Raw genomic sequence first — 19,176 nt, forward strand, 5'->3', positions numbered from 1 at the left:
CTGACTCGACGGCACATGACAACAACAACAACAACATACTTGAACCACAGAAGATTATCTGCTAGAGTTTAGTAAAAAATTCAATTTGGAAAAAAAATTTATGATCTTGGAAAAAAGTTTAAAAACCATCACCACATTTCCCTTCTCCATATATTTGGGATGTTTCTGGGCTTTGGGGAGATACCAGATAGAAGGAGAACCTAATGTCTTGTTAGAATAATTAAACAACAACAGACTTAGCCCTTTTGTCTTTAAGACTAATATTTGTTTGTAGTCTGGTTATTGAAATACAACTGCTATTAACCTGCACATTGAATTCTGCAGAGCAGCCCCCCCTTCTCTAGTTGAGTCCTCTATATAACCTCCCTCCTCTCCTTTATTTATTTTTTTGTTTTTCTATTTGAAAAAAATTCCCTTGAAGGACTTCAAATAAAAAGATGCTGGTCTTTTGAATATTGTCTTTGTACTGTTGAGTTTTACCTACTAAACCTGCCTGAAGAGACACATTGTTGCCTGCTTCCCATATTCCCTCTAGCAAATAGTTGGTTGTCAGGACAACAGCTAGAAGGTGGAGGGTCATTGATAACCACAAGAATTCTTTAAACAAAACATGATCAGAGCAAATTCCAGAGTATAGCTGAAAGCAGGATAAGAGAAGAAGAAAGATTTTAGATAGGTCTTTCCTTTTATAAACTCAATATTCTCTTAAAAAGAGTAGCTAAAGTTGGAGTTGCTCATAATTTTATTAAAAATCCTGAATAAAGACATTACCTTTGTGGGCAGTGTGTTTGCATTGCATCTTAGTAAGTATGATTTTTGTATCACCTCCTCCTGAGCTTACTTTTTGCTCATGACAAGACCCTGAAGAACAGGTGCTGTGGTTCTCCACTGTCTCCTAGTACCAGGCACAGTATCAGGCCCATGTTGTAGAAATGAATGAGCTTAAATCTTCACATCAAATCCTCACCATGCCCTTTATAGATGGGCTTTATGCTTTATGATTTATATCTAGAAACAAACTGAATTCGGAGAATTTAAGTAGCTTTCTCAAAGCCCTTAAAAGTTGTTGTTGTTGTTGTTATGTGCCGTCGAGTCAAACCCGACTCATAGCGACCCCTCCTTGGGTTTCCGAGGCAGTATCACTACGGAAGTAGAATTGCAAAGGTTAGGGGGAGGTATATGCCCAGAATTAGAACCAGATCATTATGACTCCTAAGACCCTACTCTTTTTATTATACCACACTGCCTCTCTGTGTAAAAAAGAAAAAAGGAATAAACAGTTAAAAAGAACATTTCTCAGGTGAAAGACATGCTTTTCCAAGCAAGTATGGAAAATCTTTTTCAAAGTAAAAATTTTTAGGGAAAAAAGGAAGAAATAATATATAATTTTGTATTCATTAAAAATAAATAAATAACAATAAACCATTAATTCTGCCCCTTAGAGTTGGATTTATGTGTAGCTTATTTGCACATGAAAGCCTAAGATTGGCTGCCTTTGTATGTAAGTAAAACATCTGGTTGGGAAATGAAAAATTCAGTCAATTACCTGAATCATGTTTGATAGAAAAGCCCCAGATGTCTTCAAACCACCAGATGTTTAGCCTTGTATGGTTAACACCCGGCGACTTTCTTAAGTTAGATCTTGCTGTTTGATGTCCTGTAGACTCACTCATTGTTAAGAGACTGTTATCATTTTGTAAAACAGCAGTTTGCAAACAGTAGTCTAGACTAGATACTAGCATTGGCCCCTGATGAAGTGTTTGCTGGTATGTGAAAGAATGAGGAAGTAAGGTCATAAAAGTAAATATACTTAATTTAGAAGAATCCCCTTTATTTTGAGATCATCTTCTTCCTATCTCTTTAGTATTAAAATGTTCTGACAAATGACCTTGATAATAGAGTTTTGTTTTTAATGAATCAATGTGACAAAATAAAAAATAAAAGCCTATGTCAGCCCATTTTTTTTAATTTGTTTTTTTCCTGGGAAAATAAAAGATATTAAAGTCTGGAAAACACTACTTTAAACCTTGTAACATCTTCAGCACAGTGACAGGGAAAATATTTCTTTAGTTTTTTCAAATTTGATATTCCTTCACAAGGAAGTAGAGAAACTCTCTCATGGCATTACTATTTGCATGGGTCTTGAAAGCATTGGTCATCTTAACGGTCAAGTGCTTTGCTGACAAAATAATTTTCCTTCTGAAACAAGTATTCGGTCCTTAAAATAACTCTGAAGAGAACACCTTCTGCACTTACAAAACATTTCACTTTGGAAACATGCTGTGAAGACATGACCACAGGGAGACACTTTCTGTGCTGTAATACTGGATCCCATTCCTGTGACTATTTTAACAGCTTTCGCAGTTTCTGTGGTTTACTCTCATGACCCCAATAGCATGTATCTCCACCTGCTGTTGCATCAAGGATCTCTCCCAAAGCTTTATAAACTCAGTTGGAATGAATGGCATAACCACTGTTGCTGGGCAGTGTGCAATATACGGGGACTATGAAGCTGTAATCACCATAATAACATCTCTCATCATTGCGAATTTGCCATGTGCCATGTAGCATGCTAGCATGCTATGTGCTTTACTTGCATCAGCTCACTGGATCTCATAACCACTCTGGGAGAAAAGTAGCAGCATTATTACACTTTTTTTAGAGATGTGCAAATCATAGCAAGAAAATTAAACGATTAGCCCAATATCACAAACCCTGTGAGTGGTATAGCCAGGATTCCCATTCAAGCCTGTTCTCCTTCCACACCCCAACTCCTGTATGTTATGCTAAATTGCCTGCCTCCAAAGAATAGTAAAAATAATCATTAAAACCAAACCAAACCCATTACATCCATTTGATTCTGACTCATATACCCAACAAGAGCTCTGCCCTCAAGGCGGTTATATTCTAAATTAGAGGAGAGAGACACAGGAGAAAAAGCCATTATGTAGAACAGAATGATGTAATTCCAAAAAGCATGCTGTGGGATTGTAGAGGAAAGAGTGATTAAATATGATCTACCCAGGAAAGGCTTCTTGGAGGTGGCCTTAGGCTACGTGAGAACAAAATAGGGCATCGCAATTATCTAGAGAATCAGGTCACTCTGGGTGTCAAAGTAGATGATTTCAAATTGCACTTTATACACTGAATAGTTGAGAATCAGCCACCTACACCTCTGAATTTGTTGGGGTTTTGCCAGCTCTCCCATTCTCCCCATGCCCTATAGCCCTGGCTGAGGTGAGCTTTCTGCTCCACTTGGGGTTGGGAGCAGCAGTCCATGGCTACACCAGGGTTGTGGAGAAGTGGAGGAAGCCTGCAAGTCGGGAGCCCAAGGGTCCAAAGTGGACTCTGGGCTAGCAGGCTGACTCCAGGGAAGCCTCTTGTGTCTCCAGGTTTAATTTTTCTCCCTGCAAAAAAAAGTCCACTGAAGTTGATGATTTCTAGGGCCATTCAAAGTCCAGTGTCTCTGTGTTTGGCTATCCTGAGGAGAGGAGAGGCAGGGCCTGGAGGATTTAGCATGCTGGGATTTCACAGCTCTTGTGGCTTGTTTCTGGACATGACCAGCAAAGATCCTCCTGTAGATGAAGCTGGCTTCACTTTCTATCTAAGACAGTCAACACTGTCTTGAGATCATTCTCCCTGGTTCCAGTATCTCCCATCTCTAATCTGCATGGTATAGTGGGAAGACCCCAGACTCTGAAGTCAAAAACTCCTAGATTGAAATCCTGACTGTGCCATTTACCAAATACCTGACCTTGAGCAAATTATGTAACCTGTCTGTGCTTTTGTTTCTGCAACTATAAAACATTAATTCTAATACTAGCCTCTTGTTTGTTGTAAGGATTGAAGATGAGAATGTTGAGAACAGTGACTGAGAGCCAGTAAGTTTCAATAAATGGATGCTGTTACTATTACAGTATTGATCTTGCTAAAACACAAGTTGCATATGCCACTCATTTGCTCACCAACCTACCATGTACTGTAGGTCAGTAGTGCTTGTGGAACAAGTCCAAACCCCTTAACCTGGTGTCTACTCTGCCTTCCCCAGACTCACTCAGCTAGCTATATGACCTGGGCCTTTTCACCTATAAGTTCACTGTCATCCGTTTTTTGAACCAGACTTGGTCAGCTAAGGAGAATTTGAGAGCCTTTATTCCAGCAGATGCTGATATCCAGAATGGCTGGCTACCATAGTATCTGCTGTGCCTGGTGAGAAGCCTGGGTCTCTTGAGTTAGTCATTTTAGACATGCCCCTGAACTTGCTTCCTTGTTCTTGATACATTGCATTGTCCCTAATTTAGAAAGATAGGAATATATTACTGGTGAGATTCTATTAGGAAATAAGTTCCTTGGCATAGTAACATTGGTGAGATAAACTTAATTCAGTCTCTTCTCCTTACTCTTCCAACTGAAGTTCAGCATATGAAGTGAGTGGGTATGTGTGGCTGTGTTTGTTTAAGTTGATTATCTATGTATTAGAATGTTCTCTTTTTTTCTTTATTAAAAAAAAATCTATAAGTTCAATTGAATTAACATTATTGGAAATGTATCATGTCCTAGACATTGCTGGGTATGGAGGGAGAGGGAGTGAATGCAGCAATAAATAAAATACAGTTTTTGAGTTGTTCTCTGTCTAGTGGCGGAGAGGGATTGAGACAAATATAGGGGGAAAATACAATTAAAATACAACATAAAGATCATTCAAAATTGGATTGAAAATACATAGTGTGTTTATTTGTGAAATACTTAACTGTAGGTCAGAGTATAAGCCCAAGGATATGAGAATATTTGAAACACAGTCCACACTACATAGGAGTTTACAAGATATGTTCAATTCAGAAGTAGTGCTGGATGGGAATAGTATCTACTAGAAAGTAAGTCCCTCAAGGGCAGGGACCTGATCCCCCGCCTCTTTTTTTTCCCCTTAATTGTATCTTCAGCATTACAATAGTGCCTGGCAGCTGATAGAAACTCATTACACATTTCTTGAATGAGTAATGAATGGTGAGAATATCATCAGAAAATTTTACATTTAACAAACCAAACTCACTGCCATCGAGTTGGATCTGACTCATAGCAACCCCTCCTTGGGTTTCCGAGGCGATATCACTACGGAAGGAGATTGCCCAACCCCGCCAGCCTTCTGGTTAGCAGTCAAATGCCTTAGGCACTGAGCCACCAGAGCTCCTTATATTAAATAAGCAATTTAAAATATAATTTAATTCCAAGTAAAAGTAAAATTATTTTTAGGAGGCAAGTGAAGGAGGATAGCCAAATTAATGTTTTGGAAGATTTCTTTCAACAAGTGGTGGAACATGCCAGGTTTGGGTTTCTTGTTAAGTTCTTTGATGGAGTCAGCTGTTCTGGACAAGAGTGACTCTCATTTAGGGACAAGAATTACTGGAATGTTTTCCAACCAGAGTCTTTTATCAGTTATGGTTCCACATCTAGAACATTCCCTGTGCTAACCTCCCAAAGTGAACTGAAGTCTCCAGAGGAATATAGGTGCTGGGTATGGGTTAAGCCGCTAATTCTATCACTTCTTTTAAAATGACGTCTCAGCAGCTCAGGGGGCAGGAGAGTATGGAGGGATGGTCACTGGGAAGAGTTAACTATGGGGAGGAAGTGGGAGGGGAGCTGTTGCATTGTGGTAAACTGTGGTCAATGACATGAGACAAAGTATATGTGAACTGCTGTATGGAAAGTGAATTTGCTCTGTAAATCTTCACCCAAATAAAAATAAATAAATAAATACATAAATAAAAATAAAATGACGTCTCCGTAGCGCTGTCTACTGACCGCCGTAAGGAAATGGGCAGCATTACATTTTGTATAGGAGCTCTGGTAGCATAGTGGCTAAAGCACTTGACTGCTAACCAGGAGGCTGGCGGTTCAAACCCACCAGCCACTCCTCGGAAGGAAGGTTGGGCAATCCTACTTCCATAGTGATACTGCCTCGGAAACCCAAGGAGGGGTCGCTATGAGTCGGGGCTGACTCGACGGCACATAACCACAGCAACAACAAATATTTTGTATGATGAGGGTTCATGCTTCACAAAACTATACAGCTCCCTGAGAATCTGAGAGGGTCTTAATAGTCTTTGAAACTACTCCCAGCACACAGTAAGCCTGCATGAAAAATTGAACATGTAGCAGTAACCACATACTTTTTAAAATAACTTCAGCCTATCATCTGAGAGTTGTAGGTTCTCTTTGTTTCACCCTAAACCAGATTGAACTTGAAGTCAGTGTGAAAGGAGTCAGAAGCCTTCTTTTCTGATCCATCCACTGTCACTTAGCACTGTTGTAGTCAATCTGGTTTGACTGTCGACCTTGACAAAATTGAGCAAGGAGCAGTGCCCCAGTGCCAAGCAGGGAGGAACCAGGGTCGCATGCCACCCACACCCAAACCTCTTTCTGACATTTCCATGGGCTTTGGGCCAATTCCTCCCCTGAGTTTCATCTCAAAGTCTGTGGGAATACAAAACAACTCTGAACCTTCCAGTTAATACAACACCCTGCTCCCACCCACCCCTTCCTGAAGAGGATAACAGTTCTGTTGACCATTATAATGCATTTCTGTCTCCCAGCAATCCACACAGTCATTAATTTCTGCTGCTGACGTCAGGAAAGAGGATTATGTGTGTGTCTGAAACTGTTCCCAAAATGCTCATTAGTCATAGATAATTGAAAAACTGGTAGGGGAAGATTTGGTGTAATAGCAGCCCCCGCCTGTGTGGAGGGACTGCAACCACCAGATAATTGTAGGTTCCAGCTTTTGACTGTGCAGATTGAATCTGCCCATTTGAATGGGAATAAAGTGGACATGAGCCCAAGAGCCCTCAAAACAGTTGCTTTTGACACCCCAAGGTCAGGGTGTGTTCCCTGGGAGAGGCCAGCAAGAACCTGAAAACAGGTGAATTGCCTTTGGGCCTCTAACTGTCTTGAGACTGAGGAGCAGGATTTAGAAAAGACGCACAGTGTTTTCCTTGGTTTAATTTTGTTTTTATTTTAACTTAGTTTGTTTTAATCGTAAAAGAAATACAAGGCCACTGCATAAAAGAAGCACTAATAGTAGACAAAAGTGCCCCCTACTCTGGGTCTGAAGCCCCACTGTCACAAGCAACAGTCTGTGGATTGTTTTAGGATTTTTCTGGAAATATGGATGAGTATGAGTACATTTTTGTATCTTTTTTTAAACAATATATTATGTTGTTTTAGTTCCTAATGAGACTGACAAAACTTCCAGATATTTATTAGCTAGTTGTTGCCGCTGCTGCTGTTGCTACTGCTATTTATTCATTTATTTATTATTTCTATTGTGATTTGGGTGAAAGTTTACAGAGTACATTCATTTTTGGTACAGCAGATCATACATATTTTGTCTCATGATATTGACTGCAATTCCTTACAATATAACAACTCTCTTCCCTCTCTTAAACGGGATCATATTCTGAATATTGTTCTACATTTTGCTGTTTTACTTAGTTTATCTTGGACTTCCTTCCAAATATATATAGAGAGAATTATGTCTCATTCATTTTAATGGGTATATAGGATTCTATCAAATAATTGTACTTGAATTAATTTACCTTGAGAAAATGTAAGGGGGAAAACACTTAAAAAATTATGCTAGAAATGTATCTTCAAGGTGGAACAGTTACAGATTATAGATTACATCTATGTTTCACTTATCAACTATCTCGTTATCCTGTATTTCACATTTACAACAATAGTAAAAAATCTACTATCTGATTACTTTGCACTTTCACAGCATACATCTGGCAGTAAGTAGCGAACATGGAGGTGCGAGATGAGAGTAATGCTGGCTGTGATGGTTAAGGTTATGTCAGCTTGGCTGGGTCATGATTTTCAGTGGTTTGGCATTTAGGTAATGCTGTAATTTGGCAGTTATGTAATGCTGTAATCATCCTCCATTTTGTGATCTGATGTTCTCATCTTCCATTTTCACAAAATGCTGATTTTCAGGTAATGACTTGACCTTTGGAACCTAACCATGTGGATAAGTGAGGAGTAGGAGTAGTCTGAAACTAGAATCAACCTTTCTTTCCAACCAGAGTAAACTTATGCTGTCTTTTCCCCTACCCAGGAATGTATTTTTACAAATAATCATTGATCTACTGTCTTTGTTATTGTTCTTAAAATGAAATCACATTCCACATAATATTTTGCAGTCTGCAATTTTTTAGTTGGCTTGATTTTAAAAAAGACAAACCCTAGTTCCCATTCTAGCCATTCCCACCCAATGCTTCAGATTTATCTTCTTATAAAACAAATTCGAGTCCTCAAAGCCATCTGCTGGTAGGTCTTCATTGCTGTAGTTGGAGCTCCTTACCATGCCTGAGGTCCCCTGCCACCTCTCTTCCCCTTCAGTTCTCCACTCCTCTCTCATTTCCTTTTTGTAAACATTCTGAATGCCTCAAACACTCAGAGCTACCCAAGGCTCCCTGATGGCCAATTCTGTGCTCTAATGGCATCCATTCCCCCAGAGCATTATAACATTGAAACCAGCAACCTGCTCAATGATTGTCTTTCCAGCCAGGTTCAAATGTCACCTTTGCTGTGAGATTTCCTGGGCTCCATAAGCAAACTGGACAGTCCTCTTCTGAACTCCAGTAACACCCCATACATTCTACTTTATAGCATTCAACACTGGTCCTGAGCTTCCCAGACCACAGTGTGAGCCTTTGGACAGCACAGGTGACTCCTTCACTTATTTCTTATCCAGCACCTGGATCTTGGCACAGGGTAGGCAGCAGTAAGTGTGAGCTGCCATTATTACTGTCATTATTGAAATGGCTTTTGTTGAAATGCATGAATGAATGGTTGAATGAAGACTAGAAGAGAACGCAAATGTTTGGGTAGTGAAGTCTTGTTAACTCTGGGAAAACTGATGCTGTGATTAATTTAATTTTATGGTAAAGAAGGGTGAAATGAGGATTATTTTGGGAAAACTGTCATGGGGCACTACCATTGCCTCTGACAGCTCTTCTAGGTCCCTCACTACACTTCTGGAACGTGTGATTTGAAGGAATGATTCCACAGGGATTTCTGTCTTCGTCTTTTATGCCAATCTGTTTCCTTTGGCCTTTAGATAAACAAAGCTCCTTCCTGCTTAGGGTCCAGATGGGCTATTCCTGAAGGCTGTAGTTCCAAATCAAAAGAGGGATGTTAATCTTTATGTGTATTTATTTTCATTCCTAGACCACTGGCCTGAGGAGAAGGCCTGGCTAACTGCCCTGGGTTAAATTCTCTGGAAGCAGATGCTGAAACAGATTTTAGGGTGACTCTTGTTAGCTGTCATTGAGTCAGACCCATACTCATGATGACCTCATGCATAACAGAATGAAGTGCTTCCTGGCCTTGTTCCGTCCCCATGATTGGTTGTGGATCAGAGCATCATGATCCATAGGACTGTCACTGGCTGATTTTCAGAAGTAGATCACCAGGTCTTTCTTCCTAGTGTATTTTAGTTTGGAAACTCACTGAAACCTGTGCAGCCTCATAGCAGCATGCAAGCCTCCACTGACAGATGGGTGGTAGTTGTGCAGGAGGTGTACTGGTCAGAAATTGAGCCCAGGTCTTCTGCATGGGATGTGAAAATTCTACCACTGAACCACCATTGTCCTTCAGATTTTAGGGTATAAGACATTAAGTAAGATTGTCATCTATGAAAAGAAAGAAGAAAAACAATTGGGCAGAAGGAGAAGTCAAACTGTGTTGCAGTCTCTACACAAAACTGACCAACCAAGCAGGATACTCTGGAGTGGGTGCCTATCAGACCCTGTCTGCTCCTGCTTTACTCAGTCACTGGGTGGCCCTGCCCTGGGAAGAGCATTGCTTTGGCAAGGGGGCTCTCTGCAGCTGAGGCTAGCCCTGAAGGAGCTGGTAGCTGGAAGCTCCCTGCTGACCACACTCCTCACAGCTAGACAGAAAGTCTTTCCTCAGTGGACGATCTGGCCAGTTGCATCTCCATATCTACCATGCCCCCCATATCCAGGCAACTACCAGGACCTGTTGTTTCTTGCTCCACAAAATGTCCCAAATTTGCCTCTGTTTCTGTATCCCCATTGCCAGTATCTTAATAAAAGAAAAGTAGCTGCCATTCAGTTGATTCTAACTCCTGACAGCCACCTATGTGGAGAGTAGAACTGTGCTCCATAGGGTTTCCAAGGCTGTGAACTTTTAAAAGCAGATCATCAGGGCTTTCTTCCAAGGCACCTCTGGGGGGGGGGGGGTTTGAACCACCCACCTTTCAGAGTAGTTGAGCACATAACTATTTGTACCACCTAGGGACTACAGTGACTTAACAAAAGCCTTCATCTTTTCTTTCTTGGGCTACAAAATAGCTTAACCATTCTTACTACTATCCCCAGTCTCTCCTCTACTGCATGCGGCCAGGTAATCTCAAAAACAAAACAAATCTAATCTCCATGCTCTCCAGCTTAATTAGTGACTTTAAGTGGTTTGATTAAATTCAAACCCCTTAGTATGGATTGCAAAGCCCTCTGCTCTATCCTTTCCTCCCTCTCTGGCCTCATCTATCCTCCTACCCTGCCCACCCCACATCTGCTTAGGTTCCAGTTTATTCAGTTTCGGGCAGTTCCCTCAGGGACCCCTTCTCCCTTCCTTCTTCACCTTTGTCAAAATGCTTTCTCTCCTGAGAAACCCGCCTGTGGTCTTTCAACACATAATTTGAGCCCAGATATCCTAGCTGCAAGCCCGGACCTCCTGTTATGTCTCACAGTGGTCTGCAAGCTGATGCCCAGGGCCCAAGGGACATGTAATCAAATAAAACTGCACTCGCCAACAGAGACTTTTTTTTCTAAATTACTGTACAGAAGACTTGGGGCCTGTTAATAATCCCACCCTGTTAATTCCTTTTCTATCGTGAACATTTTTATGAAAAGTACACCTTTTTTTTTTAAGTTTATGGAGATTGGTGTGAAGGTAAAAGAGAGTTCCCGTTTTGACCTCCCTACCCACCAGCCACTCTTCGGAAGGAAGACTGGGCAATGTACCTCTTTAGTGATACTGCCTCGGAAACCCAAGGAGGGGTTGCTATGAGTCAAAGCCGACTTGAGGGCAGTAAGTTATGAAAACTGACCCTTTTTTAAAATTTCTGAATTTATTAAGCAAATGATGCCACTTTTTAAATATACACAATGTTTAATTCTAGTGCTACTTCTCTTGATTTCTTAATTCAGTGAAAAAATTTTTTTTTTTTTTTCTTTTTAATATCCAGTCCAAAAAGTGAGAACACTGGTTTTGATATGGCCTATATTCTAACAGGAACTCTGGTGGCATAGTGGTTAAAGCATTGCACTGCTAACCAGAAGGTCAGCAATTCAAACCGATCAGCTGCTCCGTGGAAGGAAGATGAGGCAGTCTGCTTCTGTAAAGATTTACAGTCTTGGAAACCCTATGGGACTCATAGTTTAAAAGGTTACTGTGAGTTGCAGTCAACTCGACAACAGTGGTTTTGGTACTCTAACATTTAAGCTGTGTAACTGGGAGGAAATTACTTTCCAACTCAATTCCCCATCCATCTGTGCAGTAAGAACAGTATTAATATAGGTTATTATGAGTATTAAGTGAGAAAATGCATGATATGTCCTACTGTCTAAACTGAGATATACTATTAAGTGGACAATCACTGAATGGGAATGATGCCTCTCATATACTAGATACAGTGATAGAATTAAGATGTCCTCCAGAGCCAAGGGCACCATACTCCTCCAGGCTTCTTGTAGCCTGGAAATTCAAAACAGACTAGAAGTTCTCCTTGTTCTCCATTCCATAGTTTGACATCTGAACTTTGTGCTCCAAAGGAACACTGACCAGAAGAAAGAGAATGTGAGTCACATACATGATTTGCAATTCTCCAGTAACCACATTAACAAGGTAAAGTGAAACTCATCTTAAAATGTCTTTTTCAGTGGTTCAGACCCACCAGCTGCTCCATGGAAGGAATATGGACAATCTACTTCCATAAAGATTTACAGCTTTGGAAACCCAATGGGGAGTTGCTATGAGTTGGAATCAACTAGATGGCAGGGGGTTAGGTTTATTTAACTCAATAAATCTAAATAACATTTTAACATATAATTGATATAGAACTAATTAATAAGACATTTTGTGTTCATTTTTCCTTAGCAAATATTTGACATCTAGTGTGTATTTTCTACTTAGTATTAAAAAAAAGAAGAAGAAACAAAAAACTGGTTGTCATCAAGTTGATTCTGACTCATACTGACTCGAGTAGAACTACACTCTGTAGAGTTTTCAGTGGCCATGATCTTACAGAAATAGACTACCAGGACTTTCTTCCATGGCATCACTGGATGGATGGGAACTGCCAACCTTTAGGTTATTACCCAGGTACAAACCATTTGCACCACTAAATTTTCATTGGAAATACTTAGTTTAGATTTCATAAAATCAAAACACTGAAATTGTGAGGATGGCACAGGACTGGGCAGTGTTTTGTTCTGTCATTCATAGGATTACTATGAGTTGGAATAACAAATAAATAAATAAACCAGCTACCAAGTCAATTCCAACTCATAGTCACCCTTTAGGACAGAGTAGAACTGCCCCATAGGGTTTCCAAGGCTGTACATCTTTGCAGAAGCACATTGCCTCATCTTTCTCCTACAAGTGAATGGTGGATTCAAACCACCTGCTTAGCAGCCAAATGCTTTAGCCACAATGCTAAAAAATCCAGTTGTTGCTATTGTTGTTATTTGCCATCGAGTCGGACCCAACTCCTTGGGTTTCCGAGATGGTATCACTACAGAAGTAGATTGCCCAACCTTCCTTCACATGAGTGGCTGGTAGGTTTGAACCACCAACTTTCTGGTTAGCATACTCTGTCCTAAAGGGTCATTAGGAGCCGGAATCAACTTGGTAGCTGTGGTTTTTCTTTTTTTAAAAAAACAAACAAACAACCATTGGAAAGGTAGACTCACATATCCACATTGTTCCAAACGCAAAATGTTTTCAGTAACTGAATTGGGTATCAGTTGTTTAATTGGAATTTTAATTAATTAAAATAAATAAGTCACTCTAGCCACATTTCAATTGCTTAATCCACACATGACTGGTGGCAATCATTCTGGACATCACAACTCCAGAGGCCACTATAGCTGTTCTCAATGTTTTTCCTCTTTGCTAAACTTTTCAAATCCAGTGATCCATAGAAGCCCAGTATTTAAAATGGATGCAGGTAGTATTGTGGATTTGCTTTGGTTCTAATTGGAGGAGTTTGGTTGAATCATCCCCTTCTGCCCTTTCTAACCTTCACCCTCACCTCCATCTCCATGAAGCCCCATTGCCCTGCCCTGGAGCTCTCTGGAACAGTTAACAACTACTGTCCTGTTGTTGTTAGCTGCCATTGAGTCAGCCTGCAACTCCTGATGACCCCATGCACCAGGGCATCAGATAGTTGTGATCCACAGTGTTTTCATGGGTGGATTTTTGAAGTAACCGAGTACATTCCTGACCACACACTCAGAATCCTAAAATCTTAGGGCTCAAAGGGATCTTAGCATACATATGGGTCAACCTCACCTCCTCCCTGCAGTGCAAAAATACTTATTATAGAATTCCTTGGCAGGAAGGCAGGGAGGAACTCAGCCTCTATTAAACACCTGGGTGCAGATGGATCATTTCATTCTCTTCTGTCTCATATAGTTCTCTGTGTCCTAATCTCATCTCCCTAACTAGGCTGGGGGCAAGGACTGCCTTTTACAACCCCACAGCTCCCACACAAAGCAAGACATCAATAAATTCTTAACTGAAAGGCCTGACTGACTGCAGGAATTCAAGGTCACTTGAAATATCAGGGTCACTGCCTTGCATAACTCCAAAGAACATCATTCAGATTGTATTCTATGGTTGTGCAAGTAGCAGGCCTGTAAAGTTTGCAAGATTTGGCTTGAGCTCTCTTTGCCAGCTGAGAAAAGCTTTTAAAAGATTCTTTATTGGGACAAACTGATTCCTTTATCCTCTGACAGGAAGCACCTGCAAAGAGTACATTTTCTCGACTTCCTTAGAATATATGTTCAGCAGGGAGTGTGTGTGTGGATGCGTGAACATGTGTATCTGTGTAGGTGAGGTATGCTGGTGGAGCCGCTGTGTCAGGAAACCCCTTTCAAACAGTTTGAGCTGCTTAACCTTGTCCTCAAGAGGCCACTGTGTCTTAATTCCTTTCACAGTTTCCTGTGAATGAAATTTTTCTCTGGTTTGAATATTGTCCTGTAGTTCCTGGCTTTGTAAAGCACTCCAGAGCATGACCCATAGATACCAAAGACATATACCTAAGTCACCAAGTGAAAAAAAGGACTCTTCATAGCTGCATGGTTTCTGTCTTCGTGAAGTTGAGGAAATGCAGAAGGGGAAGGAGAGAGCAGAGAAGCTCTCTTAAGAAAACTTTGCTTTTGTGTTCTTCAAACTGATGGGTGTTTTTCCTCATGTCTACCCAGGAAACCAAGTGCTGCCTCCTGGAGTTTCTCTTGGAAATGGGCTTACACCAGAGGCAGCAAATGACCTTGGACTTCCTGTGGGGATTGCAGTGGCATCCTCACTCATTGATGCTCACGCAGGAGGACTAGGTAATTTCCTGCCCCGTGCTCACAACCAACAGTGTTCAAAGGTAAAATTCCCTAGAACCTAAGACATTCATTTCTTTTTTATAAAGCAAAGGTTAAGGCCTGTTTATTTAAGATACTGCAACAAAAAATCCTTTTTTTACAGTTAGACATTTGAATAGAAATATAGAACATTTCGTTAAAAATAAAATTTATGTATAATTTTAATAACTTACTGATACAGAATAATAGGAAAAAAAGATCCAAATTAATATCTGGATGGTTCTTTGGTTTACTGGAATTGCATAAAAGTAATTCCAATGAGCATGTGTGATGATAGTGTACTTGTGTTTTCCAAAGGTACTCCATACTTTGGAAAGGTTATAAGTGTAATGGATTTAATAGTATAATAGATTATACTATTATAAGTACAACAGATTTATTATACTTATACATCCAAATATAATAGATTTATAAGTATAAAGTATAATAGATTCATTATAAGTACAAAAGATTATTTTACAATTAATAATCATAATTATATATAATAATTATAATATAATAGATTTATTTACATATATTTGGTTTACATTCTATATCCAATTAGTTGCTTGTAATCTTGATTTCATGGAGCTCTGGTGACTGGTGGTTAAATGCTCCAGTGCTAACCAAAAGATTAGCTGTTCAAACCCATCAGCTGCTCTGCAGGAGACCAATGTGGCAGTCTGCATCCATGAAGATTATTGTTTTGGGACTCTCTGGGTCAGTTTTACTTTTTCTATAGAGTCACTGTGAGTTGGAATTGACTTGATGACAAAGGTTTTGTTTTTTTTGTTTTTTTTTTAGTCTTGATTTCATCTCCTAAATAACTCTCAAACGGGTCATTCATGCATTCATTTATTCAGTCATCAAATAGGAGAGAGTGAATTTAAAACCAAACAGAAGAAAACCAAGATCTCTTCCTACCTGGACATTTTAATGGGAAGACAGACAATGAAACAAGGAATTACAAAAAGAAGTGTCATGACTCTATACTCTTCCTCGTTCTTATTATAATTTTTTTTTTTTTCTGATTCTCATTATCTTTCACTTCAACTATGGCCATATCTTTCTTTCTTAGACTGTCTTTCCAATAGTGTTTTTTTAAACTATGGTTCATAATTCATGAAATCATTTTTGACCATTGAATTTTGGAGTAGAATGAAATAGAATAGACTAGAACAGGGTAGGAGCTCTGGTAGCATAGTGCCTAAGGCACTTGACTGCTAACCAGAAGGCTGGCAGTTCAAACCCATTAGCCACTCAATGCAATCTACTTCCATAGTGATACCGCCTCAGCAACCCAAGGAGGGGTTGCTATGAGTCGGGGCTGACTTGACAGCATACAACAACAACAACAACAGAACAGAGTAGAAAACATTAGAGTGCATGTCATGTAGTAAGAGCTAGCACTGTTTTGTGGAACTTGTGTTTCCACTTACTGTGTATGTCCATATACATAGTCTTAGTTTTCTTGTACTGCTGTAACAAAAATACTATGAGTGTATGGCTTTAAAGAACAGAAATTTATTTTCTCACAGTTTCGGAGGCTAGAAATCTGAGTTCAGGGCAAGGTCTCTAGGGGAAGGCTCTCCCTCTGACATCTCTCTTTCAGTTCCTATGTGCTGGCATTCCTTGGTTCCTTGGAGAGCTCCACACATCTTCCCTCCATTTGTGCTTTCTTATCTGTGTGTCTAATCTGTTCTTTTTATATCTCAAAGATGACTGTCTAAGGGTCATCCTACACTGATATGGCCTCATTAACATAACAAAGACAATTCTATTCCCACACAGGATTACATCCACAGGTGTAGGAATTGGATTCTAAAACATGTATTTTAAGGATACAATTAAAATCATAATAGTATGTGTATACTGGACCTTGATCAAATGAATTTGTTACTGTGGATTATGGTCCAAATATTTTGAAAGATATTCAGGTTTGTACTTCATATTACAGCCAAGAGTTGTCTTTCAAATGCTCACATTCAGTCATGCTTCTAGAACACTATCTGTGCATTGCAACCTCTATGTCTTTAAACATGAGTTTCTCTAGCTAAGATGCTTGGTCCTCCACTTCTCCAGCCAGCTGACTCCTGCTTTAACATGAAGATCCATCTCAGATTCATTCTTCTTTGCCTGCCTTCTAAGAATCATTCAGACTGATTTAGGAGTTTTCTAAATTGTGTTTCCTTCATCACTTTTACTTATCCCTATTGAAGAAATGATCTTATTATGTCATAATTATTGATGTATCTGCTTGTCTTTTCCACTAGACTAGGAGCACCTTGAGGGTAGGAATATAGTATTATTCACCTTGCATCTCCTGTTCTGAGTCCTGGGCCTGGTACTAGGTGTTTGGTTAGTTGATTACATGAATACAGTGATGCTAAGGCAAGAGTAAGGTGGACTGGTCTTAACTTATAGAGTGAAAGTTAAGTTACTCCTTTTTATGGCATATTATTAAATATTATCATGTTCTACTGCATACTCCATAGACTTCCAGAAGAAAGATCACTGTCATTAATCTGTGAACATGTCTCTACTTAGCATCTTTATTTCCTCAGGATCTAACACCAAACCAAAACTAAACTCACTGCCATCCAGTCAATTCTGACTCCTAGCAACCCCCTTTGGGTTTCCAAGGAGGTGAATCTTTACAGAAGTAGATTGCCCAGCCTTCCTTCTGTGGAGTGGCTGGTGGGTTTGAACTTCCAACCTTCTGGTTAGCAGTCAAATACCTTAGGCACTACACCACCAGAGCTCCTTTAGGATCTGACACTCAAAAAACCACACTCACTGCCGTCGAGTCAGATCTGACTCAGTGACCCCTCCTTGGGTTTCTGAGGTGGTATCACTATGGAAGTAGATTGCCCAATCTTCCTTCTGAGGAGTGGCTGGCGGTGCCTGAGAAATAGTAAACAACCAGTAACACATGTGGGTTAATTGAATGGTGTATAATTCTGATTGCAGGCAAGGTCATTTCTCCCTAAGTACTTTTCTATATGAGCTGTGTGTGCCTGTGATTGGAATACTATGATTTTGGTTTTTAAGTACAAGTACAGCAAGAACTTGTGGTTTAGGCAGATATGAGTGTTTTTGTCCCTTAGCAATCCTGACATTCCACATCATGTTGGAGGCCATGGAAGATTTCTCTGTTAAGCTTTTTCAGTTGTCCCTGGGGTGACAGTTTCAATCATCCACCCTACTGGGTGACAAGTACTTGGCTCGGAGCAACATACACTGCACCTTGGGGAGCCTTCGGCACTCTGGCCTCCTTCCAGACCTCTCTAAGAGACATGCTCAAGCCTATCCCTTCACTTGTGCCCAGGACTCACTATACCTTCCAGCAGCAGAGTCCATTTTCTATATGGCATTTGTACACATTCAGAGAGTGTTTGTTGAGTTGCTCTGGGAAGAATCCAGCCTGTCAAATGATACTCCCCTCCCCTTTTTCCTCAATCAGAGATGCTCAGTGGCAGAAATTTTACTCTTAGAAGTTTTTGTTTAGGGCTTTTGTTCCCTGTAAGGATCTCTGGTAGTATAGTGCTTAAAGCTTTTGGCTGCTAACCAAACACCGGTTTGTGGGAGAAACATGAGGCAGTCTCCTTCCGTAAAGATTTACAGCCTTAGACACCCATGGGACAGTTCTGCTCTGTCCTATACGGTCTCTCTGTGAGTCAGAATGGACTCTGTGGCCATGGCTTTGGTTTAGTATTGGTTTGTTCCCTGTTAAACTACAATGCTCTTAAGTTAGTGAATTTCTTCAGTGTTTTTCAAAAGTAAGATATGATAAGGACCTTGGATTATAAAAGGGCTGAGTTTAGCTACAACACTGGCTAGGAAGGGCTCAGGAACAGGATTCTCAGGGATCATCGGACATTGGAATCCCTGGATGGTACAAATGGTTAACATACTCGGCTGCTAACCAACTGAAAGACTGGAAGTTTGAGTCCATCCAGAGGCATCGTGGAAGAAAGGTCTGACAATCTTCTGAAAAATCAGCCTTGAAAACCTTCTGGAGCACAGTTCTGCCATGACATACATGAGTTGGAATTGACTTGACAGCAACTAGTTTTTTTAAAGACCTACTTAACAATTTTGACCAAATTTTATCCTTTCTATTTTTCTTTCTCTCCCCTTCACCTTATGCCCTATTCAGGATTAGGATTTCTGAGAAAGAGAGGAAGTCTATGAGCAAATATTCCATCTTGTTTTCCATGTTGCCTAGGCCCCAGTCAGGAGATAAAAGAGAAGAGAGAACTAAGCAGATCATCCCAATGCCTTCCTCGCCAGATTGTTATGAGAACTAATGATGTCATAGGTAAAGCAGCTGACAGTGTTTGGCACATAGTAGGCACGCAAATTGAGGTGGTCAAAGAATTCACGTTGCTTGGTTCAACAATCGAGGCCAATGGAAGCAGCAGTCAGGACATTAGACGACGTGTAGCACTGGGCAGGTCAGCTGCGAAGGAACTCTTTCAAGTGCTGAGGAGCAAGGATATCTCATTGAGGACTAAGGTGC

General features: G+C 40.2%; 1 protein-coding gene across 1 annotated transcript in view; it reads left to right on the forward strand.

Annotated features, from left to right (window-relative positions):
• FGGY (FGGY carbohydrate kinase domain containing) overlaps positions 1–19,176 on the forward strand; it is a 694,306-nt gene that overhangs the window by 362,943 nt on the left and 312,187 nt on the right. Inside the window, 1 exon segment of the mRNA XM_007947412.2 lies at positions 14,508–14,636. Within this exon segment, the coding sequence (XP_007945603.1) occupies positions 14,508–14,636 (129 nt within the window).

The sequence above is a fragment of the Orycteropus afer genome, unplaced genomic scaffold, assembly GCF_000298275.1.
Source record: "Orycteropus afer afer isolate SDZICR_OR568_19922 unplaced genomic scaffold, OryAfe1.0 scaffold00183, whole genome shotgun sequence".
In the NCBI taxonomy this organism is placed as follows: Eukaryota; Metazoa; Chordata; class Mammalia; order Tubulidentata; family Orycteropodidae; genus Orycteropus; species Orycteropus afer.